General features: G+C 41.3%; 1 protein-coding gene across 8 annotated transcripts in view; it reads right to left on the bottom strand.

Moving 5' to 3' along the window:
• The window catches only part of PPFIA1 (PPFI scaffold protein A1), a 104697-nt gene that overhangs the window by 3747 nt on the left and 78248 nt on the right, over positions 1-22702 (bottom strand). For 4 of the 8 annotated variants that reach the window (XM_012757576.3, XM_012757579.3, XM_012757578.3 and 1 more), the window contains 7 exons: positions 21971-22033; positions 21443-21469; positions 14318-14493; positions 14133-14230; positions 11530-11705; positions 10684-10752; positions 1805-1970 (listed from right to left, as the gene is read on the bottom strand). In XM_012757576.3, the coding sequence (XP_012613030.1) occupies positions 1805-1970; positions 10684-10752; positions 11530-11705; positions 14133-14230; positions 14318-14493; positions 21443-21469; positions 21971-22033 (775 nt within the window). The remainder of the gene's footprint in view (positions 1-1804; positions 1971-10683; positions 10753-11529; positions 11706-14132; positions 14231-14317; positions 14494-21442; positions 21470-21970; positions 22034-22702) is intronic. The other 4 variants (XM_012757582.3, XM_012757583.3, XM_012757584.2 and 1 more) reach the window with 1 other exon arrangement.

Raw genomic sequence — 22702 nt, 5'->3', positions numbered from 1 at the left:
CAATCCTTACAGATCCTTCCAAGAGCCCAGGGCACCTGCTGGATTTTACCTGACATTCCCTTATTTACAAAGCCATTAAAGTAATCCATTTTGCCTGGTTTGTGCCTTAGTAAAAAGCCATCTTCTGTACAATATATTCCCTATAGTTTTTTCTAGGTTTATTTTTAATCTATCTAAACTCTCATAATTAATATTGCTGTTAACATTTAACAGGGGAAATGTGACTTACAATAAAAAAAACTGAAATTGAAGCTACAGGGAAATCAAGACGGTGCTCACTTGGACCACCCAAGAGGCTGGCAGAGTAAGCTGAAGGCCAAGTTACACTTAAAATTTGTAAGGATTACCTGCATGCTCCTTGGAAGAGAAATGCTGATTTTTCAAAAGTTAATAGTTAAAAGACATTTTTAATTTCCCCCCTCAAGTATATTACTAAACTCTGGTACAGCTTTTTATTAAAAGTTAAAAATGTTGCCCTGTAATCCATTCTCACTAAGTGTCCAGCGTAACTAAGGTTTATATAAAGGCACTTTTCATTTTTATGTATGTGAGAGAGAGCAAACCTACTATGGGAGAAGCTAACAGAAAACACTGTAAAAATCCCATCAGTACAGTTCTTGATCTTGCTTACTTTCTGAGCCCACCCGTCCACATCAGAAGTGAGTGTAAACTATCTACATGTAACACGGGGGTTGCCAAAACACCCTGACAGCCAACACTGACTCAGTGCTCAGAACTCTCCCAGCTCTACGAAGGACTCATTTAATCATCACAACCACCCTATGAGGAGGATACTACTGTGATGACCATTTCACAGAGGGGGAAACTGAGGCACAGTGTAGGCAGTCTGGTTCTTAATTGTGTGCACTGCCCTTCATCAGATGAGTACGAGGTCAGAGCTAAGAGAGCCATCAGGAAACCATGGTCAACTCTTAACCAGCTGCATCTTCAAATCAAAGTGGCTGTCAGCCTGAGCAACGGCAAGACCCCGTCTCTACAAAAACATAGAAAAAGTTACACGGGTGGTAGTGGCGCATGCCTGTAGTCCCAGCTACTCGGGAGGCTGAGGCAGGAGGATCGCCTGAGCCCAGGAGTTTGAGGTTGCTGTGAGCTATGATGATGCTATGGCACTCTAGCCTAGGCAACAGAGTGGGACACTGTCTCAAAAAAAAAAAAAAAAGTGGCCATCAAAGGGAAACCCCAAGCTTCCTACGCACTAACACTTGTATTCCAAAGGGCTGATCCAGTCTCCCTGGTGACTTCCCCCAGGATCACCTCCTTTTCCTCTGTCCTTCTCTAATGGATACAAAGGGAGTTAGGTGAAAAAATAACAGCAGGGAGGGAAGGAACATAGGAAAAGCAGAGCTCAAAGAGGTTGGAAATTGTGTACTTAAAGTTTACTCAGTAATTTTGACAGTGTGGAGAGCAGTCCCGAGAGTGAATTATGCGGTTTGACACTACGACTGCCATTTCATGAAAGAGCTGTCCCGCACGGCCTGTCACGCACACGTGTGCAAGTGTGGATGTCACTCTCACACTGAGAACACAGACAAATACTTAGCTGTATTAGTTGTAAGAATATGCTAAGATTTAACCAGACAGTAACTTTTTAAAAATTCTATTATTATTGTTAAACTTTTAAAAACAAACAGAGTTAAATTGTAAAACATTTATATCGGGGCATGCAGTCATACTCAAATGCCTTGTAATGTAGTAAAGTGCCATTCTAGGTCATTATCCGTGTTCCAGACAAGAAGCTGCTCAGGCTCCCAAAAAGTGGCAATTAGCACATCTCATCACATACCGTCCATCTGCATCTTCTTTGGCTGCATAGAGGGTGAAGACATAGAAGAAGTAACGCGGAAGTTTGCAGGGAGAGTCTCTGCTGACCCAGCAGCTAAGCCACGAATGTCCTTTGGTCTAAATTTTTTTCTCCATGAAGGTGCTCTCCTAAAGCTTTTATCATCATCCTGGTAAATTAAAGAACAGAAAATGATTCATTTAAATATAAAAGACATCAGCTGAGCCCAAGGGTATACACCTGTAGTCCCAGCTACTCAGGAGGCTGAGGCAGGAGGATTGCTTGAGACCAGGAGTTTGAGTCCAGCCTGAGCAACATGGTGAGACTCTACCTCTTTACAACAATAAAAAATAAAGGACAGAGATGTCAAGTTAACTGATCATTGGAGCAATGATCGAGTGATTCGCTGGATCCTGTCTATTAGTCTTAAAGAATATGCAAACAATCTCATAGAGAGTGGCGTTCATGGTGCACTTCTGGCCTTAGATGAAACCTTTGATTTTGACGCACTGGCGCTGCTGTTACAGATCCCGACGCAGAACACACAGGTGACACTGAGCCTGTCCCTGTCTGCACTCAGCCTTTAAAATAACTGCTAAAATCAGGAATGTATTCTTGATCACGTGTCTTTAACCTCTTCTTGATGACCATGCAATTTACTGCCCAAACTGGAACTTCATGGAATTTCAGGAGGCATGGTGACACTCCTCCTGGGCCCCAGTGGCATAAATGAGGACACGCTGGGCCACCCAGGGGTGCATTCCTTCTATCATCACATTTCACTTCTTATCTTGCAGGAATCACTTTCTTGCTATATAATACATTTTTATTTGTCTTATAAAGTAGTTTTAAAGCTGTAAACATTTCTGTCTTGGAGGGAATCAAGATGGCGGACGAGAAACACAGCCAGCCAGAGTGTCGCTGCAGAAAAGACAGATTCTAGCAGAAATTGGAAGAAAGAAGCAGGAAGACGTGCATACATCGGATGAGGGTCAGAAAGAGGGGTACCTGAGACCACGGGAGACTGCACAGGAGGAGGTTGCGGAGGAGAACTGGAAGCAGAGACCTCCTGAGCAGCCTGGAGACCAGCGGGAAGGGTAGGTGGGGGTTCAACTTTCCCCTCCCCGGCATCTCAGATTGCGTGTGGGCTCCCCAGCAGGTCGAGAGACCTGTGGGCACCAGCCTAGAGATGGCCACCGCCAGTGAGCGGTAAGCCAGTAGCGGACGCGGCACCGGGCTCCCAAATCCCTCAGGGCACCTCCCTGTGTACAGACCCGAGCCTCGAGGCAGGTGCCATATTGCCTCATTCTCCCCACCTCCACCCTACCCGCGGCTGCACAGAGAGACAATATAGCCACCAGCCAGAGGCACCTACAGGCAACGGGACCTTCCCTTTTGGGGCCCTACAGCTGACTGAGGGGAACTCAGACTGTGAGCTCCCCACCCACCAGCCCTCCCAGGTGCTGCTGGCCCAGTGATCCCAGGAGAAAGGGGCAGACCCTGAGGCTGAGAGAGATAGACCCAGCTTGGACTCCCTGTGGGTGAATTGGGACCGGCACTCCTCTCCCTGGTGGGGATATAGCTTGAACTCTGGGGCCAGAGATCAGACCTGCAGACCAGATCCCGTGCACCCAGGTCTCGCATTGCCAGGGGCAAGAAGGGATATACGGGAACAGCCTACTGAGGTGTGTGTGCCTTCAGGGGCATATCAGCATCCTAGAGGGCAACCCACCTCCCAACAGGAGGCCGTGCGCCCAGCCCAGGTGGCATTCCTGCGCAGGGAACCTCCCTGCCGGCAGCACAGCCAGGCGAGGCCCAGTGGCACGAGGTCTGGCCTGCTGGCAGAGGCCCAGGAGTAGCTGCGGAGTGGGGGAGGGTGGAAAGAAGCGAGGCCCGCTCCACACTGCAGGTCTCAGACAGCTCCACCCCCACAGGCAGACTCTCTGACTGAGCAGGGCCATTCCGGCCCCTCCCTGTCAACTTTGCCTGGAAGCAGAGAACAGAACTTTGACCCCTGCTAACGGCATTGGTGGTGGTGCCTGAGGGCAGGCTTACCCAACCCAGCTCGGCCCAGATTCACTCCCTGACCAGCCCTCACTGAGAGGGAAAAAAAGGACACACCTGGAAGTCCCAGAGCCCCACCAACCACCTGAGGCAATAGAGTGCCTCCCTACAGGAACAAGAACTGATAACAGGACACAAAAACAACAGCGTAGCCTGTTACTCCAAGCAAGCACCATCTACTGACAGGGAGAGCATCCTACACAGCCTTTTATCGGCACCTACTGACTCATTATACAGGGAGTGGTCGAATCTCACCCACAGACACCACCTAATGGCTCAGAAACTAAACAAGGCATGTGAATACCCAAACAAAAACCTAAAGGAAAGAAACAACAACTGATCAACATGGGAAGAAATCAGTGAAGGTACTCAGGAAATATGAAGAACCAAACGGAAAACACACCCCCAAAGAGGAGCACCAGCCCCCTAGAAACGGACACCAACCAAAATGAGGCAATCAAAATGACAGAAGAGGAATTTCATATGTGGATCATAAGAAAACTCAACGACCTGCAAGAACAACTCAATAACCAACACAAAGAAACCACAAAAAGCCTCCAAGACCTGGAACAAAAATTCACTAAAGAAATCCATACAATGAAGAAAAGTTTAACCGAACTCCTGGAAATGAAGAATCAATTCAGGGAACTACAAAACACAGTGGAAAGCCTCAAGAACAGGGTAGATCAAACATAAGAAAGAATCTCAGAGATTGAAAATAACACCTTCCAATTAAATAAATCAGTCACAGAGCAGAGAAACAAGAGAAAAGAGCAAAGCCTACAAGAGATGTGGGATTATGTGAAGAAACCTAATGTGAGGGTCATAGGGTTACCAGAAGGGGAAGAAGACAACACTCAAGGGTTGGACAAGCTATTTGAAGATATAATAGAGGAAAATTTCCCACGCCTTGCTAAAAATCTTGATATGCAAGTTCAAGAACCTCAGAGGACCCCTGGGAGATTCAATGCAAACAGGAAGACGTCACGACATGCAGTAATCAGATTGACCAAAATATCAACTAAAGAGGCCCTTCTAAGAGCTATAAAACGAAAAGAAGCAAGTAACATATAAGGGAAAGCCAATTCGAATAACACCAGACTTCTCTACTGAGACTTTACAAGCAAGGAGAGACTGGGGCCACATTCTCACTCTTCTGAAACAAAATAATGCCCAGCCTAGAATCTTATTCCCTGGAAAACTAAGCTTCGTTTATGAAGGAGAAATCAAGACATTCTCAGATAAGCAAAGACTGAGGGAATTCACCAAAACAAGACCAGCCCTTCAAGAAGTACTCAAAACAGTGTTACCCACGGATCAGCACAATAAACACTCACGAATGTAAATCTACTCAAAACTAAAGATCAAAGCCCAGACACTACAATGACTCAAGAGAGAAAACAAAGCAACAAAGTTCAACCCAACATAATGAACAGAATTCTGCCCCACCTATCAGTTATCTCAATAAATGTGAATGGCTTGAACTCCCCACTCAAGAGACATATGCTGGCCGAATGGATAAAAAAAACACAAGCCAAGTATCTGCTGCCTTCAGGAAACACATCTAACCTGCAAGGATGCAATTAGACTAAAGGTAAAGGGGTGGAGAACGATATTTCAAGCAAACGGAAGCCAAAAGAAAGCTGGCATGGCGGTGCTGATTACAGATAACATAGTTTTTAAATCAAGAAAAGTAATAAAAGACAAAGAAGGTCACTATATAATGGTGAAGGGTACAGTTCAACAAGAAGACATAACATTTCTAAATATATATGCACCCAACCTTGGTGCACCCAGATTCATAAATCAAACTCTACTGGATCTAAACAAATGGATAAACAACAACACCATAATAGTTAGAGACTTTAACACCCCACTGACAGCACAGGACAGATCCTCCAAACAAAAAATCAACAAAGAAATAATAGACTTAAACAGAACCCTAGAAAAAATGGGCCTGACTGATATTTACAGGACATTCTACCCCAAAACCACTAAATATATGTTCTTCTGATCAGCTCATGGGTCATTCTCTAAGATTGACCATATCCTAGGACATAAAGGACGTCTCAAACAATTTAAAAAAAATAGAAATTATACCATGTATCTTTTCAGACCACAATGGAATAAAAGTAGAAATCGATCCTAATAAGAGTCCTCATTTCTACACAAAGTCATGGAAACTAAACAACCTTCTGCTGAATGATCACTTCATAAACGAGGAAATCAAGATGGAAATCAAAAGATTCTTTGAACTAAACGACAAAGGTGACACAAGTTAACAAAACCTGTGGGACACAGCTAAAGCAGTCCTGAGAGGAAACTTTATTTCCATAAATGCCTATATCGAAAAGTCGAAAAGATCACAAATAGACAGCCTAATGAATCATCTCAAAGAGCTGGAAAAAGAAGAACAGAGCAACCCCAAACCCAGCAGAAGAAGTGAAATCATTAAGATCAAATCAGAACTAAACGAAATTGACAACAGGGAAACTATAAGGAAGATTAATAAAACAAAAACTTCCTTGAAAAAATAAACAAAATTGACACACTATTGGCTAGACTAACAAAAAGCAGAAAAGAAAAATCTCTAATAAGCTCCATCAGGAACAATAAAGGAGAAATCACAACTGATGCCACGGAGATACAGGATATAATTTATGAATACTACAAAAAACCTCTATGCACACAAACTGGAAAATGTGGAGGAAATGGACAATTTCTTAGAAACGCATAGCCTCCCTAGGCTCGACCAGGAAGAAATAGAATTCCTGAACTGACCAATATCAAGTACTGAAATTGAAACAGCAATAAAAAATCTTCCTAAAGAGTCCTGGATCAGATGGTTTCATGCCCGAATTTTACCACACCTACAAAGAAGAACTGGTGCCTATCCTGCAGAAAGTATTCCACAACACTGAGAAAGATGGAATCCTCCCCAACACATTTTATGAAGCGAACATAACCCTGATACCAAAACCAGGAAAAGATGCAACAAAAAAAGAAAACTGCAGACCAATATCACTTATGAATATAGACACAAAAATTCTCAACAAAATCCTAGCCAATCGAATCCAGGTGCTTATCAAGAAAATAATTCATCACAACCAAGTGGGCTTCATTCCAGAGATGCAGAGATGGTTCAACAAACGCAAATCTATAAATGTAATTCACCATATAAACAGAAGCAAAAACAAAGACCATATGATCCTCTCAATAGACGCAGAGAAAGCATTTGACAAAATTCAACACCCTTTTATGATAAGAATGCTCAACAAAATAGGCATAGACGGGGCTTACATAAAAATGATATAAGCCATATATGACAAACCCACAGCCAATATCATACTGATATCATACCAATATCATACTGGGAAAAAATTGAAAGCATTCCCACTTAGGACTGGAACAAGACAGGGTTGCCCACTATCTCCACTTCTGCTCAACATAGTGCTGGAAGTCCTCGCTACAGCAATCAGACAAGAGAGCAGAATTAAGGGCGTCCAAATGGGAGCAGAAGAGATGAAACTCTCACTCTTTGCTGATGACATGATATTATACCTAGAAAACAGCAAGGATTCAACCAAGAGACTCCTTGATCTGATAAATGAATTTGGTAAAGTCTCAGGATACAAAATCAATACAAAGAAATCAGAGGCATTCACATACGCCAACAACAGTAAAAGTGAGAACCAACTCAAAGACTCAATTCCCTTCAAAATAGCAACAAAGAAAATAAAGTACCTTGGAATATATTTAAGGAGGTAAAAGACCTCTACGGGGAGAACTATGAAACACTGAAGAAGGCAATAGCAGAGGACATAAACAGATGGAAGAATATACCATGCTCAAGGGTCGGCAGAATCAACATTGATAAAATGTCTATACTATCCAAAGTGACTTACACAATCCCTATCAAAATACCAGCATCATTTTTCACAGATATAGAAAAAATCAATTTACACTTCGTATGGAACCAGAGAAAACCCCGTATAGCAAAATCAATCCTAGCCAATAAAAACAAAATAGGAGGTATCAATTTACCAGACTTCAAACTATACTACAAGACTATAGTCATTAAAACAGTTTTTTATTGGCACAAGAACAGGGACATTGACCAGTGGAACAAAACAGAGAACCCAGATATAAAACCATCCTCATATAGCCAACTAATCTTCGACAAAGCAGACAAAAACATACACTGGGGAAAAGAATCCTTATTCAATAAATGGTGCTGGGAAAACTGGATAGCCACATGTAGAAGACTGAAACAAGACCCACACCTTTCACCTCTCACAAAAATCAACTCATGCTGGGTAACAGACTTGAACCTTAGGTGTGAAATTATTAGAATGCTAGGGGAAAATGTTGGAAATACTCTTCTAGACATTGGCCTAGGCGAAGAATTTATGAAGAAGACCCCAAAGGCAATCACAACAGCAACAAAAATAAACAAATGGGACCTGATGAAATTTAAAAGCTTCTGCACAGCCAAAGAAACTGTTACGAGAGCAAACCGACAACCCACAGAATGGGAGAAAATTTTTGCAAGCTACACATCTGATAAAGGGCTGATAACTAGAATCTATATAGAACTCAGGAAAATCAGCAAGAAAAAAAATCAAACAACCCTATCAAAAAATGGGCAAAGGACATGAACAGAAACTTCTCAGAAGACAGAATAATGGCCAACAAACATATGAAAAAATGCTCAACATCTCTAATCATCAGGGAAATGCAAATCAAAACCACAATGAGCCGGGCGTGGTGGCTCACGTCTGTAATCCTAGCACTTTGGGAGGCTGAGGCGGGCGGATTGCTCAAGGTCAGGAGTTCGAAACCAGCCTGAGCGAGACCCCGTCTCTACCAAAAATAGAAATAAATTAATTGACCAACTAAAAATATATATAGAAAAAATTAGCCGGGCATGCCTGTAGTCCCAGCTACTCGGGAGGCTGAGGCAGTAGGGATCGCTGAGCCCCGGAGATTGAGGTTGCTGTGAGCCAGGCTGACGCCATGGCACTCACTCTAGCCTGGGCAACAAAGTGAGACTCTGTCTCAAAAAAAAAAAAAAAAAAAAAAAAAAAAAAACACAATGAGATATCACTTAACTCCAGTGAGAACGGCCTTTATCACAAAGTCCCCAAACAATAAATGTTGGCATGGATGCAGAGAGATAGGAACACTCCTACACTACTGGTGGGACTGCAAACTAGTTCAACCTCTGTGGAAAGCAATATGGAGATACCTCAAAGCGATACAAGTAGATCTACCATTTGATCCAGCAATTCCACTACTGGGCATCTACCCAAAAGATCAAAAGTCACTTTATGAAAAAGACACATGCATTCAAATGTTTATACCAGCACAGTTCACAATTGTAAAGCTGTGGAAACCACCCAGGTGCCTATCAATTCATGGGTGGATTAATAAAATCTGGTATATGTATACCATGGAATACTCAGCTTTAAGAAACAATGGTGATATAGCACCTCTTGTATATTCCTGGATACAGCTGGAATCCATTCTACTAAGTATCTCAAGAATGAAAAAACAAGCACCACACGTACTCACCAGCAAATTGGTATTAACGGATCAACACCTAAATGGACATATAGGAGTAACATTTATCAGGTGTCAGGAGGGTGGGAGGGGGGAGGAAGGGACGGGTATATACAACCACGAGTAGACAGAGTCTTGCTCTGTTGCCCGGCTCATAGCTTACTACAACCTCAAACTCCTGGGCTCAAGTGATCCTCCTGCCTCAGCTTCCCAAGTAGCTGGTACTACAGGCATGTGCCACCATGCCTGGCTAATTTTTTCTATTTTTGCTCAGGCTGGTCTCGAGCTCCTGACCTCAAGGGATCCTTCCGCCTCGACCTCCCAGAGTGCTAGGATTACAAGCGTGAGCCACCACGCCCAGCCTGGTCTTGAACTCTTGGCCTGAAGTAATCCTCCTGTCTCAGCCTACCAAAGTGCTAAGGTTACAGACATGAGCCACGGTGTAGCCAACATGTGATGTTTTTAATACTTCTGAATCATTTCCCCAGCAAAGCAAAAGGGCTCTGCATTGGAGCAGGACATTCAGTGGTCCCCAAAATACCATTTACAGACTCCATTCCTAACCTGAAATCAATGTTTTATGACATAAAAACCATTTGTGAAGAAGCAGCCGGCAGAGTGGGAGGCTAAGGCAGGAGGATCGCTTGAGCTTAGGAGTTCGAGATCAGCCTAAACAAGAGTGACACCCTGGCTCTACTAAAAAAAAAAAAAACAGAAAAATTAGCTGGGTGTGGTGGTGGCACACACTTGTAGTCCCAGCTACTCAGGAGGTTGAGGCAGGAGGATTGCTTGAGCCCAGGAATTAGAGGTTGCAGTGAGCAATGATCAAAAAAAAAAAAAAAAAACACCTAACAACAAGAAAAAACAAACTATTTTTGAGGAATATCAAAAATGAAATCATGAAAATGAAAACAAAACTGTCTTATTGACAATATTAGTCTCCTCCTCCCCCCAAGACAGGGCCTCATTCAGTCACCCAGGCTGGAGTGCAGTGGCACAATCACAGCTAACTGAAGCCTCAAATTCCTGGACTCAAGTAATCCTCCCACCTCAGCCTCCCCAAATGCGCTACTACACCCGGCCCAATACTTTCTTACCAGCTGATTTGTTAATAACTATGTAAGAGCAAAGCTTAACTTGTAAAATAAAAGTATCTCCACATTTTGAAGAGACAGCCTAGCTACATGGTTGTCCTGAGTATAATAAAATAGCTTATACTGAACATAAATGTAAAGAACATTAGGCCAAAAACTTACTTCATCGAACCTTCTGTCAGTTCCCATGACCAAAAGGTTGTTAAACTCTCTTTCCAAGACAGCACGAGCCTGAAATAACAAAACAACAATCAAAACTTTCATCAATTTAACTTGAAGGATGTTAGCTTACATTTATACATACATTTATTTATTTATGAGTCAGAGTCTCGCTCTGTCACCCAGGCTAAAGTGCCAAGGCATCATCCTAGCTCACAGCAACCTCAAACTATGGGGCTCAAGTGATCCTCCTGCCTGAACCTCCCGAGTAGCTGGGACTACAGGTGTGCGCCACCACATCTGGCTAATTTTTTCTATTTTTTAGTTGCCCAGCAATTTCTTTCTATTTTCAGTAGAGATGGGTCTTGCTCTTGCCCAGGCTGGTCTCAAACTCCTAAGCTCAAGTGATCCTCCTGCCTCGGCCTCCCAGGGTGCTAGGATTACAGGTGTGAGCCACCTCGCCTAGCTTCACAATTGTTTTTTAAACCAAGACTTTAAAATAGAAGAAAATTAATAAAACCTCAATATGGCATACCTAAAATATTTCTTTCCCTGAGAACTAAATATATACCACTCTTAAAAGCATATGGACTGGAAAAAAGACTCTCTTTACTTAGTTTACTGCAAGACTCTCATGCTTATAACAGAAATGGAAAGATGAGACACAAAAAATAAAAAAAGAATGCTAAATTTTGAAGCATTGTATTACAGACTAGTTATGAAAGAGATTACTAGTTGTCTGAGGTTCTTCTCTTTTCTCTCCATTCAAGTGAACAACTATATGGCTACAGTCAGGAGAACCGACTGAACGCTGTGGCTGAGTGCAGACAGGGACAGGCTCAGTGTCACCTGTGTGTTCTGCGTCGGGATCTGTAACAGCAGCGCCAGTGCGTTGAAATCGAACGTTTCATCTAAGGCCAGAAGTGCACCGTGAACGCCACTCTCTATGAGATTGTTTGCATATTCTTTAAGACCAATAGACAGGATCCAGCGAATCACTCGATCATTGCTCCAAACAAGGACATCTGAAAAGAGTAAAAATTATTATACAAGTGGCTTCAGAAAGCCATCTTTGTCACATACACCCTATAACACAAGAGAAAGATCCCTACTGACGTCCCTAATCCTTTGGCTCCGGACAAGGGGCATGATCCCCCCAAGTGCTGGGAAGAACTGCTAAATGGACAGCCTTTGCCACACTTAGACACTGGTGTCCTGGCCTTGCTCCATTCTAAGGGAAACTCTCCCATTAGAACTTGGTCTTCAGGGAACACAAGAGGAATGAAGGTATCATGTACACTGTATTTCTAGAGAACAGAAAATGAGGAGGATCCAGGGATCAGAAACCAAAAGGACTGTAAGAACTTTAAAACCTGACATGCACAAACATGTTTTATAGACAGCAGAGCCTCTGGAAATACTTCCCTCACAGGAGTTGGCACAATCTAGACACCTTATTCAACTCAACATACACCACTTATGTCTAATTTCCATGCCTTGTTCATGTTGTACCATTTTTCTTTTTTTTTTTGAGACAGAGTCTCACTTTGTTGCCCAGGCTAGAGTGAGTGCCGTGGCATCAGCCTAGCTCACAGCAACCTCAAACTCCTGGGCTCAAGCGATCCTCCTGCCTCGGCCTCCCGAGTAGCTGGGACTACAGGCATGCGCCACCATGCCCGGTTAATTTTTTGTATATATATTTTTAGTTGGCCAATTAACTTCTTTCTATTTATAGTAGAGACAGGGTCTCGCTCTTGCTCAGGCTGGTCTTGAACTCCTGACCTCGAGCAATCCATCCACCTCGGCATCCCAGAGTGCTAGGATTACAGGCGTGAGCCACCGCGCCCGGCCCATGTTGTACCATTTTAAAAAGAGAGAGACTTAAAGATTTTCTCCAGCTTATTAGAAACCTTGGGGTAAGGCATTAGGCAAATTAATAAATTATTAAATTTGTTCTACTAGATCTAAAAATAGCCACTCTGTAAAAAATACATTCAGATGATCACCAATCACTGCCAAAGATAGTTTCTGTTAACTGTAAAAAGATGTAAAATGGATATAGAAAACAAATGAAACAGATTGACATATTTCATTGCCAATGCCCTTTTCTGGATAAAAGCCCACACTTCCCTACATATTGTATAAATGTCAATTTACAATATGTCTCATGATTCATCATTAACTCAATCATGAGTAAACAACTCTTTAAATGCACCATCTCCCAACCACATCTTCATCTTTCTTTAGTTTCTTTCTTTCTTTCTTTTTTTAAGAGGCAGGGTTTCACTCTGTTGCCTAGCCTGAAGTGCAGTGGAAAGATCAAAGTTTACTGTAATCTCTAACTCCTGGGCTCAAGAGATAGTCCTGCCTTAGCCTTCTGAGGAGGAGGAACTAATCTTGTAGCCACTTGTACACCACCACACCTGGCTAATTTTAACATTTTTTATAGGGATGGGGTCTTCCTATGTTTCCCAGATTGGTCTTGAACTCCTGGGCTCAAGAGCTCCTCCTGCCTTGGCCTCCCAGAGTGCTGGGATTGCAGGTGTGAGCCACTATACCTGGCCCTCTTTAGTTTCTTTCTTAGTAAAAACTGGGGATGAAAACACTACTTACGGGGCTGTAGAAAGGATTAAATAAATCAGTCTATGAAAGTGCTTAGAACACTTCCCATCACCTACTGACTATTCAATAAGCCTTGCTTTTCGTCATTATTATTGTTATTATTGATCTCCTTGCATTCTAAAACTTCTTGGAGACTTGACTTTGAGCTTAATGTTTAGAGTCTTACTTTAAAAGCAAATTACTACCTTTGGTCATTCAGAGGGGCACTGAAAGGCTCACCAAGAGAGAGGAGAAGCCCATGTCCTCTGGGTGAATGTCCCATATACTCTTACACCTCCCTGGCCTCTGTTTTCTAACTGAAATGCCTTTTCCTTACCCCACCCCACCCTCAAGAAGCACCTGCTCCTCCTTCAAGGAAGGACCAGCCGCCATTCAAACTCTACGCCTCTTTCCCTCCAAGCTGGGAGCCGAACTGCACAGTGTTCTTTTGTGCCCTGGAAGCCCTTGTACAAACCCTCAGAGCCATTATTTTTCACACTTAAATCAAGTGAGCACACTTTGCTCTGTTGTTATCTAACAGCGTGGAACAGCATCTCTGAGCAAAAGAGTACACAGGTCATAACAAAAGGAAAACTCTGAAGTCACAGGCAAAATGCCGGCCCTGAGACATCAGCCTGCTGACTGATAATGAGCATAACAGGCGCAAGTTCTCCGGCCACAGAACAGGATCTCAAAACCATTCATTTTCATCTTTCCCTCCTCTGCAATAATGCCAGACTAGTTTTTTCCACTTAAAGCTTTTCCTGATTTTTTTAACAATAGGAAACCACTGACGCTGCTGCCACGCCAACAAGCAGGAGTATGCCAAATCAATTAAACACTGTACTAGCCTTTTATTTCATTCTGGCTTTCTTCTCTTTTTCTTTCCAGTTCTTTTCGGTCATAATTTAACCTTCGCAGGCACATAATTCCACACTGGAAACTGTTTCTAATACAAAAAAAGAGAGATTATTTAGAGATGGCAACAGTGAAAACTTTCTTCGTTGAGTAATAAGAACTATCTGCACAGAGTTACCTGTGGAAACTGTCAACCATTTTCAGCTGCCCGCGGAGGTCCTTCTTGGTCAAGTGGTCCAGCATGCGGGCATCAACAAGGCACTCCATGAAATAGCTGCGGTACTGCGGGAGGCCCAGGCTGGGGAGCCACTCGTTGCCAATCCACTCGTGGTTCATGTCCCCGTATGCAAGTGTCTGGTTTTAATGAGTAAGATGAGTTATGGAAGGAGTTACACAATTAGTTGAAATAATTTTTAAATAGAATTTTTAATCTACTATTAATATAGATATTCTCAAAGGTTAAACTAATGACAACTTTATAATTTCAAAATAATTAGATTTTTCTTTTCCCGCCTTTTAAATTTGTTAGTAAAATTTTATACAAAAGGAATCATAACATTAAAAATCTATGACTCACTTGTGATAAATTTAACTTATTTACTAAACTACAATAAGCCTGGAACTGGCTACAAATTTCTTTTCGGAAACGGTTTTTAATATAGTAACAATGATGAATGATCACGACTCATGAACAAGTTTGAAGGCTCAATTTGACTCTACTCATTAAAATTATTTCAGGATAGTTTTAATTAATTAGTCAGTTATTATTTTTTAGAGATGGGTCTCCATCACCCAGGCTGGAGTACAGTGGCACAATCATAGCTCAGATAGCAGTTTCAAACTCCTGGGCTCAAGCGATCCTCCTGCCTCAGTCTCCTAAGCAGCTGGGACTACAGGTATGCGCCACCACTCCTGGCTAATTTGAGGTTTTTTGTAGAGACAGAGCCTCACTATGCTGCCCGGGGTGGTCTCCAACTCCTGGGCTCAAGAGATCCTCCCACCTCAGCCTCCCAAAGTGCTAGGGTTTTAGGTGTGAGCCACCATGGCCAGCTTGGTTTTAATTTTATCTTTAATACTTTGTTTTCCTAAACAAAACATCTGTATATTTCAAAATCAGTAAAGTGACTTGAAAAATAGTTTTAAAAAAGAGATATAAAAAAAGCAACAACCAACAGTACTGAATGGAGAAATATATATAAATCCACAATTATACTTGAAAGAATTCAATACTTCTCTCTCATAACTATATGAACCAAAAAAAAAAAAAATCAGGATATAGAAAAGATCTAAACAACACTTAACCAGTTGGACCTAATTGACATTTTTTAGACTACTGTACCAAATAATAGAATATACATTCTTTAAAAGTATATACAGAGCACAGCCAAAAAAATCTGTCAAGAAAGCAAATAGACAACCCACAGAATGGGAGAAAATTTTCACAAGCTACATATCCGATAAAGGGCTGATAGTAGAATCTATTTAGAACTCAGGAAAATCAGCAAGAAAAAAAATCAAACAACCCTATCAAAAAGTAGGCAAAGGACATGAACAGAAACTTTCCAAAAGAACACAGAATAATGGCCAACAAACATATGAAAAAATGCTCAACATCTCTAATCATCAGGGAAATACAAATCAAAATCACAATAAGATATCACTTATCTCCGATGAGAATGGTCTTTATTAACTCCCCAAACAATAAATGTTGGTGTGGATGTGGAGAGATAGGAACACTCCTACATTGCCGGTGGGACTGCAAACTAGTTCAACCTCTGTGGAAAGCAATATGGAGATACCTTAAAGTGATCCAAGTGGATCTACCATTTGATCCAGCAATTCCATTACTGGGCATCTATCCAAAAGAACAAAAGTCACTGTATAAAAAAGACACCTGCACTCGAATGTTTTTTTTTTTTTTCTTTTTTTTTTTTTTGGTTTTATCCTTCAGAGTACAAGTATGCACTCGAATGTTTATAGCAGCACAATTCACAATTGCAAAGATGTGGAAACAACCCAAATGCCCATCAATACATGAGTGGATTAATACAATGTTGTATATGTATACCATGTAGTACTATTCAGCTATAAGAAACAACGGTGCTATAGCACCTCTTATATTTTCCTGGATAGAGCTGGAACCCATTCTATTAATTGAAGTATCCCAAGAATGGAAAAACAAGCACTACATGTACTCACCATCAAATTTGTATTAACTGATCAACACCTAAGTGGACATATAGGAATAACATTTATCAGATATCGGGCAGGTTAGGGGGAGGGGATGGGTATATACATAAATAATGAGTGCCATGAGCACCAACTGGAGGATGGACATGCTTGAAGCTCTGACTTGAGGGGGAGAGGGGGCAAGAGCAATTTACGTAACCTCAACAATTGTACCCCCATAATATGCTGGAAAAAAAAGTACATCCAAAATATTCTCCAAGACAGACATATCTCAACATATTTAAAGAGACTGAAATCATACAAAGTATGTTCTCAGACCTCAACAGAATTAAATTAGAAATCAATACTGGAATGATGTCTAGAACCCCTACCCCAAATATCTGGAAATTAGCATACTTCTAAATAACTCACATGTCATGAAATCACAAGGGAATTAGAAAATATTTTTTAATTTAATGAAAATGAAAACATATTCAAAAACTGTGGGCCGGGCGCTGTGGCTCACGCCTGTAATCCTAGCTCTTGGGAGGCCGAGGCGGGCGGATTGCTCAAGGTCAGGAGTTCAAAACCAGCCTGAGCAAGAGCGAGACCCCGTCTCTACTATAAATAGAAAGAAATTAATTGGCCAACTGATATATATATAAAAAAATTAGCCGGGCATGGTGGCGCATGCCTGTTGTCCAGGCTACTCGGGAGGCTGAGGCAGGAGGATTGCTTGAGCCCAGGAGTTTGAGGTTGCTGTGAGCTAGGCTGACGCCACGGCACTCACTCTAGCCTGGAAAACAAAGCGAGACTCTGTCTCAAAAAAAAAAAAAAAAACTGTGAGAAACAGATAAAGGAGTTCCTATAGTATTAAGTGATTATAAATTCAAAAACATCTCAAATCACTGACCAAAGATTCTACTTTTGACAACCTGAAACAGAAGAACAAATGAAATCCAAAACAAGCAGAAGGAAGAATGTATGAGAGCAGAAATCAATGAAATATAAAAAAGAAAAATAATAGAAAATAAACCAATGGAACTAAAATCTGGCTCTTCATAAGTATCAATAAAATTAACAAACCCTGCCACATTAAAGAAACAAAAGACACCAATGACCAACATCAAGAATGAAAGAGGGGACATCAGTACAGATCCAACAGACACTGAAAGAATCAGGGAATACTGGCCAGGCAGTGGCTCACGCCTATAATCCTAGTACTCTGGGAGGCTGAGGCCAGCAGATCATTTGAGCTCAGGAGTTCCACACCAGCCTGAGCAAGAGTGAGGTCCCGTCTCTACCAAAAATAGAAAAAATTAGCCAGGCATGGTGGCGCATGCCTATAGTCCCAGCTATTCGGTAGGCTGAGGCAGAAGGATCCCTTTAGCCCAGGAGTTTGAGGTTGCTGTGAGCTAGGCTGACGCCACAGCACTCTAGCCGGGACAACAGAGTGAGATTCCGTCTCAAAAAAAAAAAAAAAGAATCAGGGAATACTTAGATAAAGCAACTTAGATAAAATGAACAAGTTGCTTAAAAGATAAACTGCAGAAGCAACCCAGTATGAAACAGATAATATGGATCTATTAGATTCTGAATTTGTAGTTATAAATCTTCTCTCTCTCTCTCTCTCTCTCTCTCTCTCTCTCTCTCTCTCTCTCTCTCTCTCACACACACACACACACACACACACACACACACACACACACAAATCTACCCCACACAGCTTCACTGGTGAATTCTATCAAATCACCACAATTTTTATACAAATATATTTCTTTTCTTTACACATATATATGATATATATCCCCACAATTCTACAAAAGCTATTACAAAAAAGTTGAGTAAGAAATGTCTTAACTCATTCTATGAGGCCAGCATCACCCCGAGTGCAAAACCAAAGATATTATAAGGAAAGAAAATATAGATGGAAAAATATTTAACAAAATATTGGCAAGTCAAACCAACAATATATCATTATTTTTATTTATTATTTTTTTTAGAGATAGGGTCTTGCTCTGTTGCCCAGGTTGGTATGCAATGGTATAATCACAGCTCACCACAGCCTTGAACGCCTGAGCTCAAGTGATTCTCCAGCCTCAGCCTCCTGAGTAGCTGGGATTAAAGGCATATGCCACTATACCTGGCAATTTTGTAAATTTTTGTAGAGGGGGAGGGTCTCGCTATGTTGCCCAATTTGGTCCTGAACTCCTGACCTCAAGTGATCTTCCAGTCTCAGCCTCCTAAAGTGTTGGTATTACAGACAACATGCCACAGAGCCTGGCCCAAATTAGCAATATATTAAAAGAATAAGATATCAAGACAAGTACAGTTTAGTATTCCAGGAATGTAGGTTGATTCAACATTTGAAAAATCAATGAAACTCACCATATCAACAGACTGAAAAAGAAAAACCATAACATCATCTCAAAAGATGCAGAAAAAGCACTTGACAAGATTCATCACCATTCATTTATGGAATGAATAGAATGGAAGAAAAGTGCCTCAACCTGATAAAGGGTATCTGCAAAAAACCTAAACCTAACATCATGCTTAATAGTAAAAGACTGACTGCTTTTCCCCTAAGACAAGAACAAAGTAAGAATGAACACTCTTACGATGCTTATTGAACACTGCACTCAACATTCTAGGCACTGTAATAGGGCAAGAAAAAGAAAGGCACATGAATTGGATAAATCTAACAGAATATGTGCAAGATTCACACAACAAAAAAACTAAATACATCACACACACACACACACACACACACACACACACGCCAGAGAAAGGCCCCGATGCTCTCCAGTGGAGGGAGACCAAGTTGTGTTCACAGGAGTACTGTAGTTGCACTACGGGATACCCGGAAATAGTAACTCGCAACTACCACCATGTTTCATCCTGAAGCTATGGCCTCCAATTTCATTTGTTATTTGTCCCAATCAAGCTGGAAATAATGACTCAAATTCTAACAAAGAATGTTGAAATTCTAACAGAAAAAAATGTTTCACCACTTTCTCTAAACAACCACAAGTAAGAAATATACTAAATATTTTAGGGCCACCATCAAGATATCTCATAATATCACCATGTTTCTTCATTCTTCCAAACTTTACTCTCATAGGCCTGACATTTATTTCATTAATATCTGGTATTGTTTTCTTGCCTGCTGATTATGTATTCTTAAATGGGTAGAAGTAGCAAAGAAATTATCTAAATAGAAAACTGCATAGAAGCAGAACCCTACTTACTTCTGCTCACTCAGTATGTACTCTCTTCATACGTTTGAAGTGGCTTGCAACATACACTTGCGGGAGGAGCAGGCTCAATTCCAGGGAGACGCCCCTCTTCTAGGCTGCCTTAACAGCCTTCTGAAGACACATGTAAAGTGATCTCTTGGTCAGAGAACATTTGGGCTAGAGGAGACACCCACTGCACAGCGCTTACTTCCATCATTACAATGATCACAAATGCAACCCAGTTTTGTGAACTCAAAATGTGAGCTCTGTGATGGGAGGGACTGTGGCTGTCCTGCTCACAGGTGGGTTCCTGGCAGGCAGCACAGTCTCCAAACAGCCAGCAATCTCTTACTACTTGCTAAATGAAGGTATATACTGCATATATTTTCACTGTAAAGAGCAAAGGATAAGCTCATTTAATTTATACTTCATGCCTCTGACGCACGCAATTTCGCACTAAGTTACCAACAAAGTTATGTTTCTTAGAACAAAAAACATACTGAAATTTAAGTATTTACGAAATGAACCCTATTTAATTTACTGATGATCATTACTGCTCCTGTAAAGAGATATCTAACTAGGTTAACTAATTAATAAGGTTATTTATCTGGAGGAGAAGCAAAGCCTAAATCAAAGGAAGGAAAAACCCACAGTCATTCATATTATGGCTACTCTCCTTTTTTGCTTAAAAAAAAAAAAAAGACAACACACCTGGCTATACTTTAGGAGTACAAATAGAAGGAAACAGTTGTTTCAACCATCACCTTATAATCAGGAAAATTCTGATTTAAAATGATTTTGACTTTTTTCAGATACATAATGATTCTTACAAAGTCCTTGAACACCATGTCATTAGTGAGAGTCTCTAGAAGAACTGTCTGTCCATGCCTCGTAGCCACGACGCGCCACTGAGACACACCTGGCTCACAGCAGTACTGGCGGAACTGCACGTAAGGAGCCACTGTTTAGTCAAGCCGTCTGAACGTAAAGGTCACAACACAATTGGAACGGAGCTTTCTGTGAGTTTGGGAGCGGAAAATTCAGACGTACATTACTTGAGAAGAGGCTTAATTTCTTAGAATTCCATTAATAAGAGAACCTTTAAATGGACACAATATTAAGATAGTACTCAGTAAAATGCTGACACAAAAGACACAGAAGAAAAGTCAGTATGAAATTATTATTATTATTTTAAAAGACACAGGGTCTTGCTCTGTCACCCAGGCCGGAATGCAGCAGACTCATCATATCTCACCACTCACTATAGCCTACAACTCCCGGGCTCAAGCGATCCTCCTGCCTCAACCTCCCAAGTAGCTGGGAATACAGGTGATCACCACCATGTCTGCCTAATTTTCACAATTTTGTAGAGATGAGGTCTCACTGTGTGTTGTCCAGGCTGATCTTGAACTCCTGGCCTCAAGGGATCATCCCACCTAGGCTTCCCAAAGTTCTGGGATTATAGGTGTAAGGCACTGCAACTAGCCCACTATGCCAATTTTAGTGTTTGGAAATTTATTAAAATACAAGTCTCCCATCAGTAGATCTTGCAACTGAAATTACCCCAGCAGGGCATTATGTATATAATCTCAGAAGCTGCCTAAGCCACAGGACTTTGTATAAAAAAGATCACATGTTAAACGAAGTGATCTATGTCAATTAAAAATAACTACCACGGCTCCATATGAAGCATGTTCAAAATTGTCCATGAGACGTACTCTTTAATCCTATAATTTGCCTAATGCTTTCAAATCATGTTTAAATCATTAAATCACTTATTACTCTGAATAAATTAAGATGCAAAAAACATCAAAAAAGTAAATTACACAAGTTTTCATATCCAATTGCTTTTTGCTGCTGTACATGCACTGAAGAATATATTATAGAAAGACTCCAACCTGAGCCCAGCTTCCCTCCTCATCTTCCTGACGTTACGTGTTAGGAATGCAAAAGAACATAACCATTAGTATTGGTGAGTTTGGTAATGCAAGCAAATTCACTCTGTAGGGAAAGTGTAGCTTAAGTGAGTGGAAAGTTCAAAATATCAAAGCATCATGCAAAACTCATGCAAAACGAAAACTTTTTCTCATGCAAGGAGCAGATTCTTCCCATGCCAAAAACATCCACAAAAGGAGAAAGTTAGAGTTAGACAATCACAACAGGGGAATAAAAACAGGTCTTTCCAAAAGGAGAGATGAATTAAATCTATTCTAGAAAGTCTACCAACTTTAAACTCCTTTAAAAAATCTAAAATAAAATATAATATAAATTCTATTTACATATTCAACCTATAACTAAAGGAAACACTTATCTGGAACAATTGAATGAAAAATAACATTTTTGTTTTCAAGAAAAAGGCAAAGAACCCAGGCGGTCGTAAGTGGAAAATGCACCACAAGGAGTGTGGCCTGCGGCGCATGACTAACCGTTTGCGGCGTGGCTGCGAGCGTTTCCATCTCTTCGTGTGTTAACCAGACATTTCCTGTGGTCTAAGGTGACCCCAGTGCACCAACCACATCCAGGTCAAGGGAAGCAGTGACAAAGAGGAAAGGGGCACACACATGAGCCACAGGCACAAAGAAAGGGCCATGGAGACAAAAGTCGCTCTTCTCACTTTTTCAATTCAGATGCCCATACAGAAAATGACAGACATGAACACAAGCGCATTCCGTTTTTAAAGAATAAACACGCCCTGTTATTGCCACGTCATCAATAATCAAGGACAATGGCCCACAATTTCCAGAGACTTGGATGCCATGCTCACCCCAAGGGGTACATAAAATATAAAGAGAAGAAGACACATTTTGTTCTTCTGGAAATTTTGAATAATTCTCAAGTAACTACTGATTCAATGTATTTAAAACAGCCTTACCCAAACAAAGATTAACAACAAAGAACACAGCATGAAACTCTTGCTTTGGTTCTTTCAAGAGTATCTGCAGCAGGTGCTCTACAGTGATGGGGCCCCTCTACCTGGACAGCCGAAGCCAGGGAAACTGGGGAGGCAGGAGCAGGGTGAACCACAAGAGTGCCACATGCCAAACAGAAAGGCCCCACGGAACCATGTGAACCAGACTTGAGACAGAGGGCCACCCCACTTGTTTGCTATAAGCTCCTTGAGGAGGCAGATTTAATCCTTGCGTCCAACATAGTGCAGA

The sequence above is a fragment of the Microcebus murinus genome, chromosome 4 (assembly GCF_040939455.1).
Source record: "Microcebus murinus isolate Inina chromosome 4, M.murinus_Inina_mat1.0, whole genome shotgun sequence".
NCBI classification, from domain to species: Eukaryota; Metazoa; Chordata; class Mammalia; order Primates; family Cheirogaleidae; genus Microcebus; species Microcebus murinus.
Note: the sequence above shows the minus strand (reverse complement) of the source record. Positions and strands in the feature narration are given on the sequence as shown.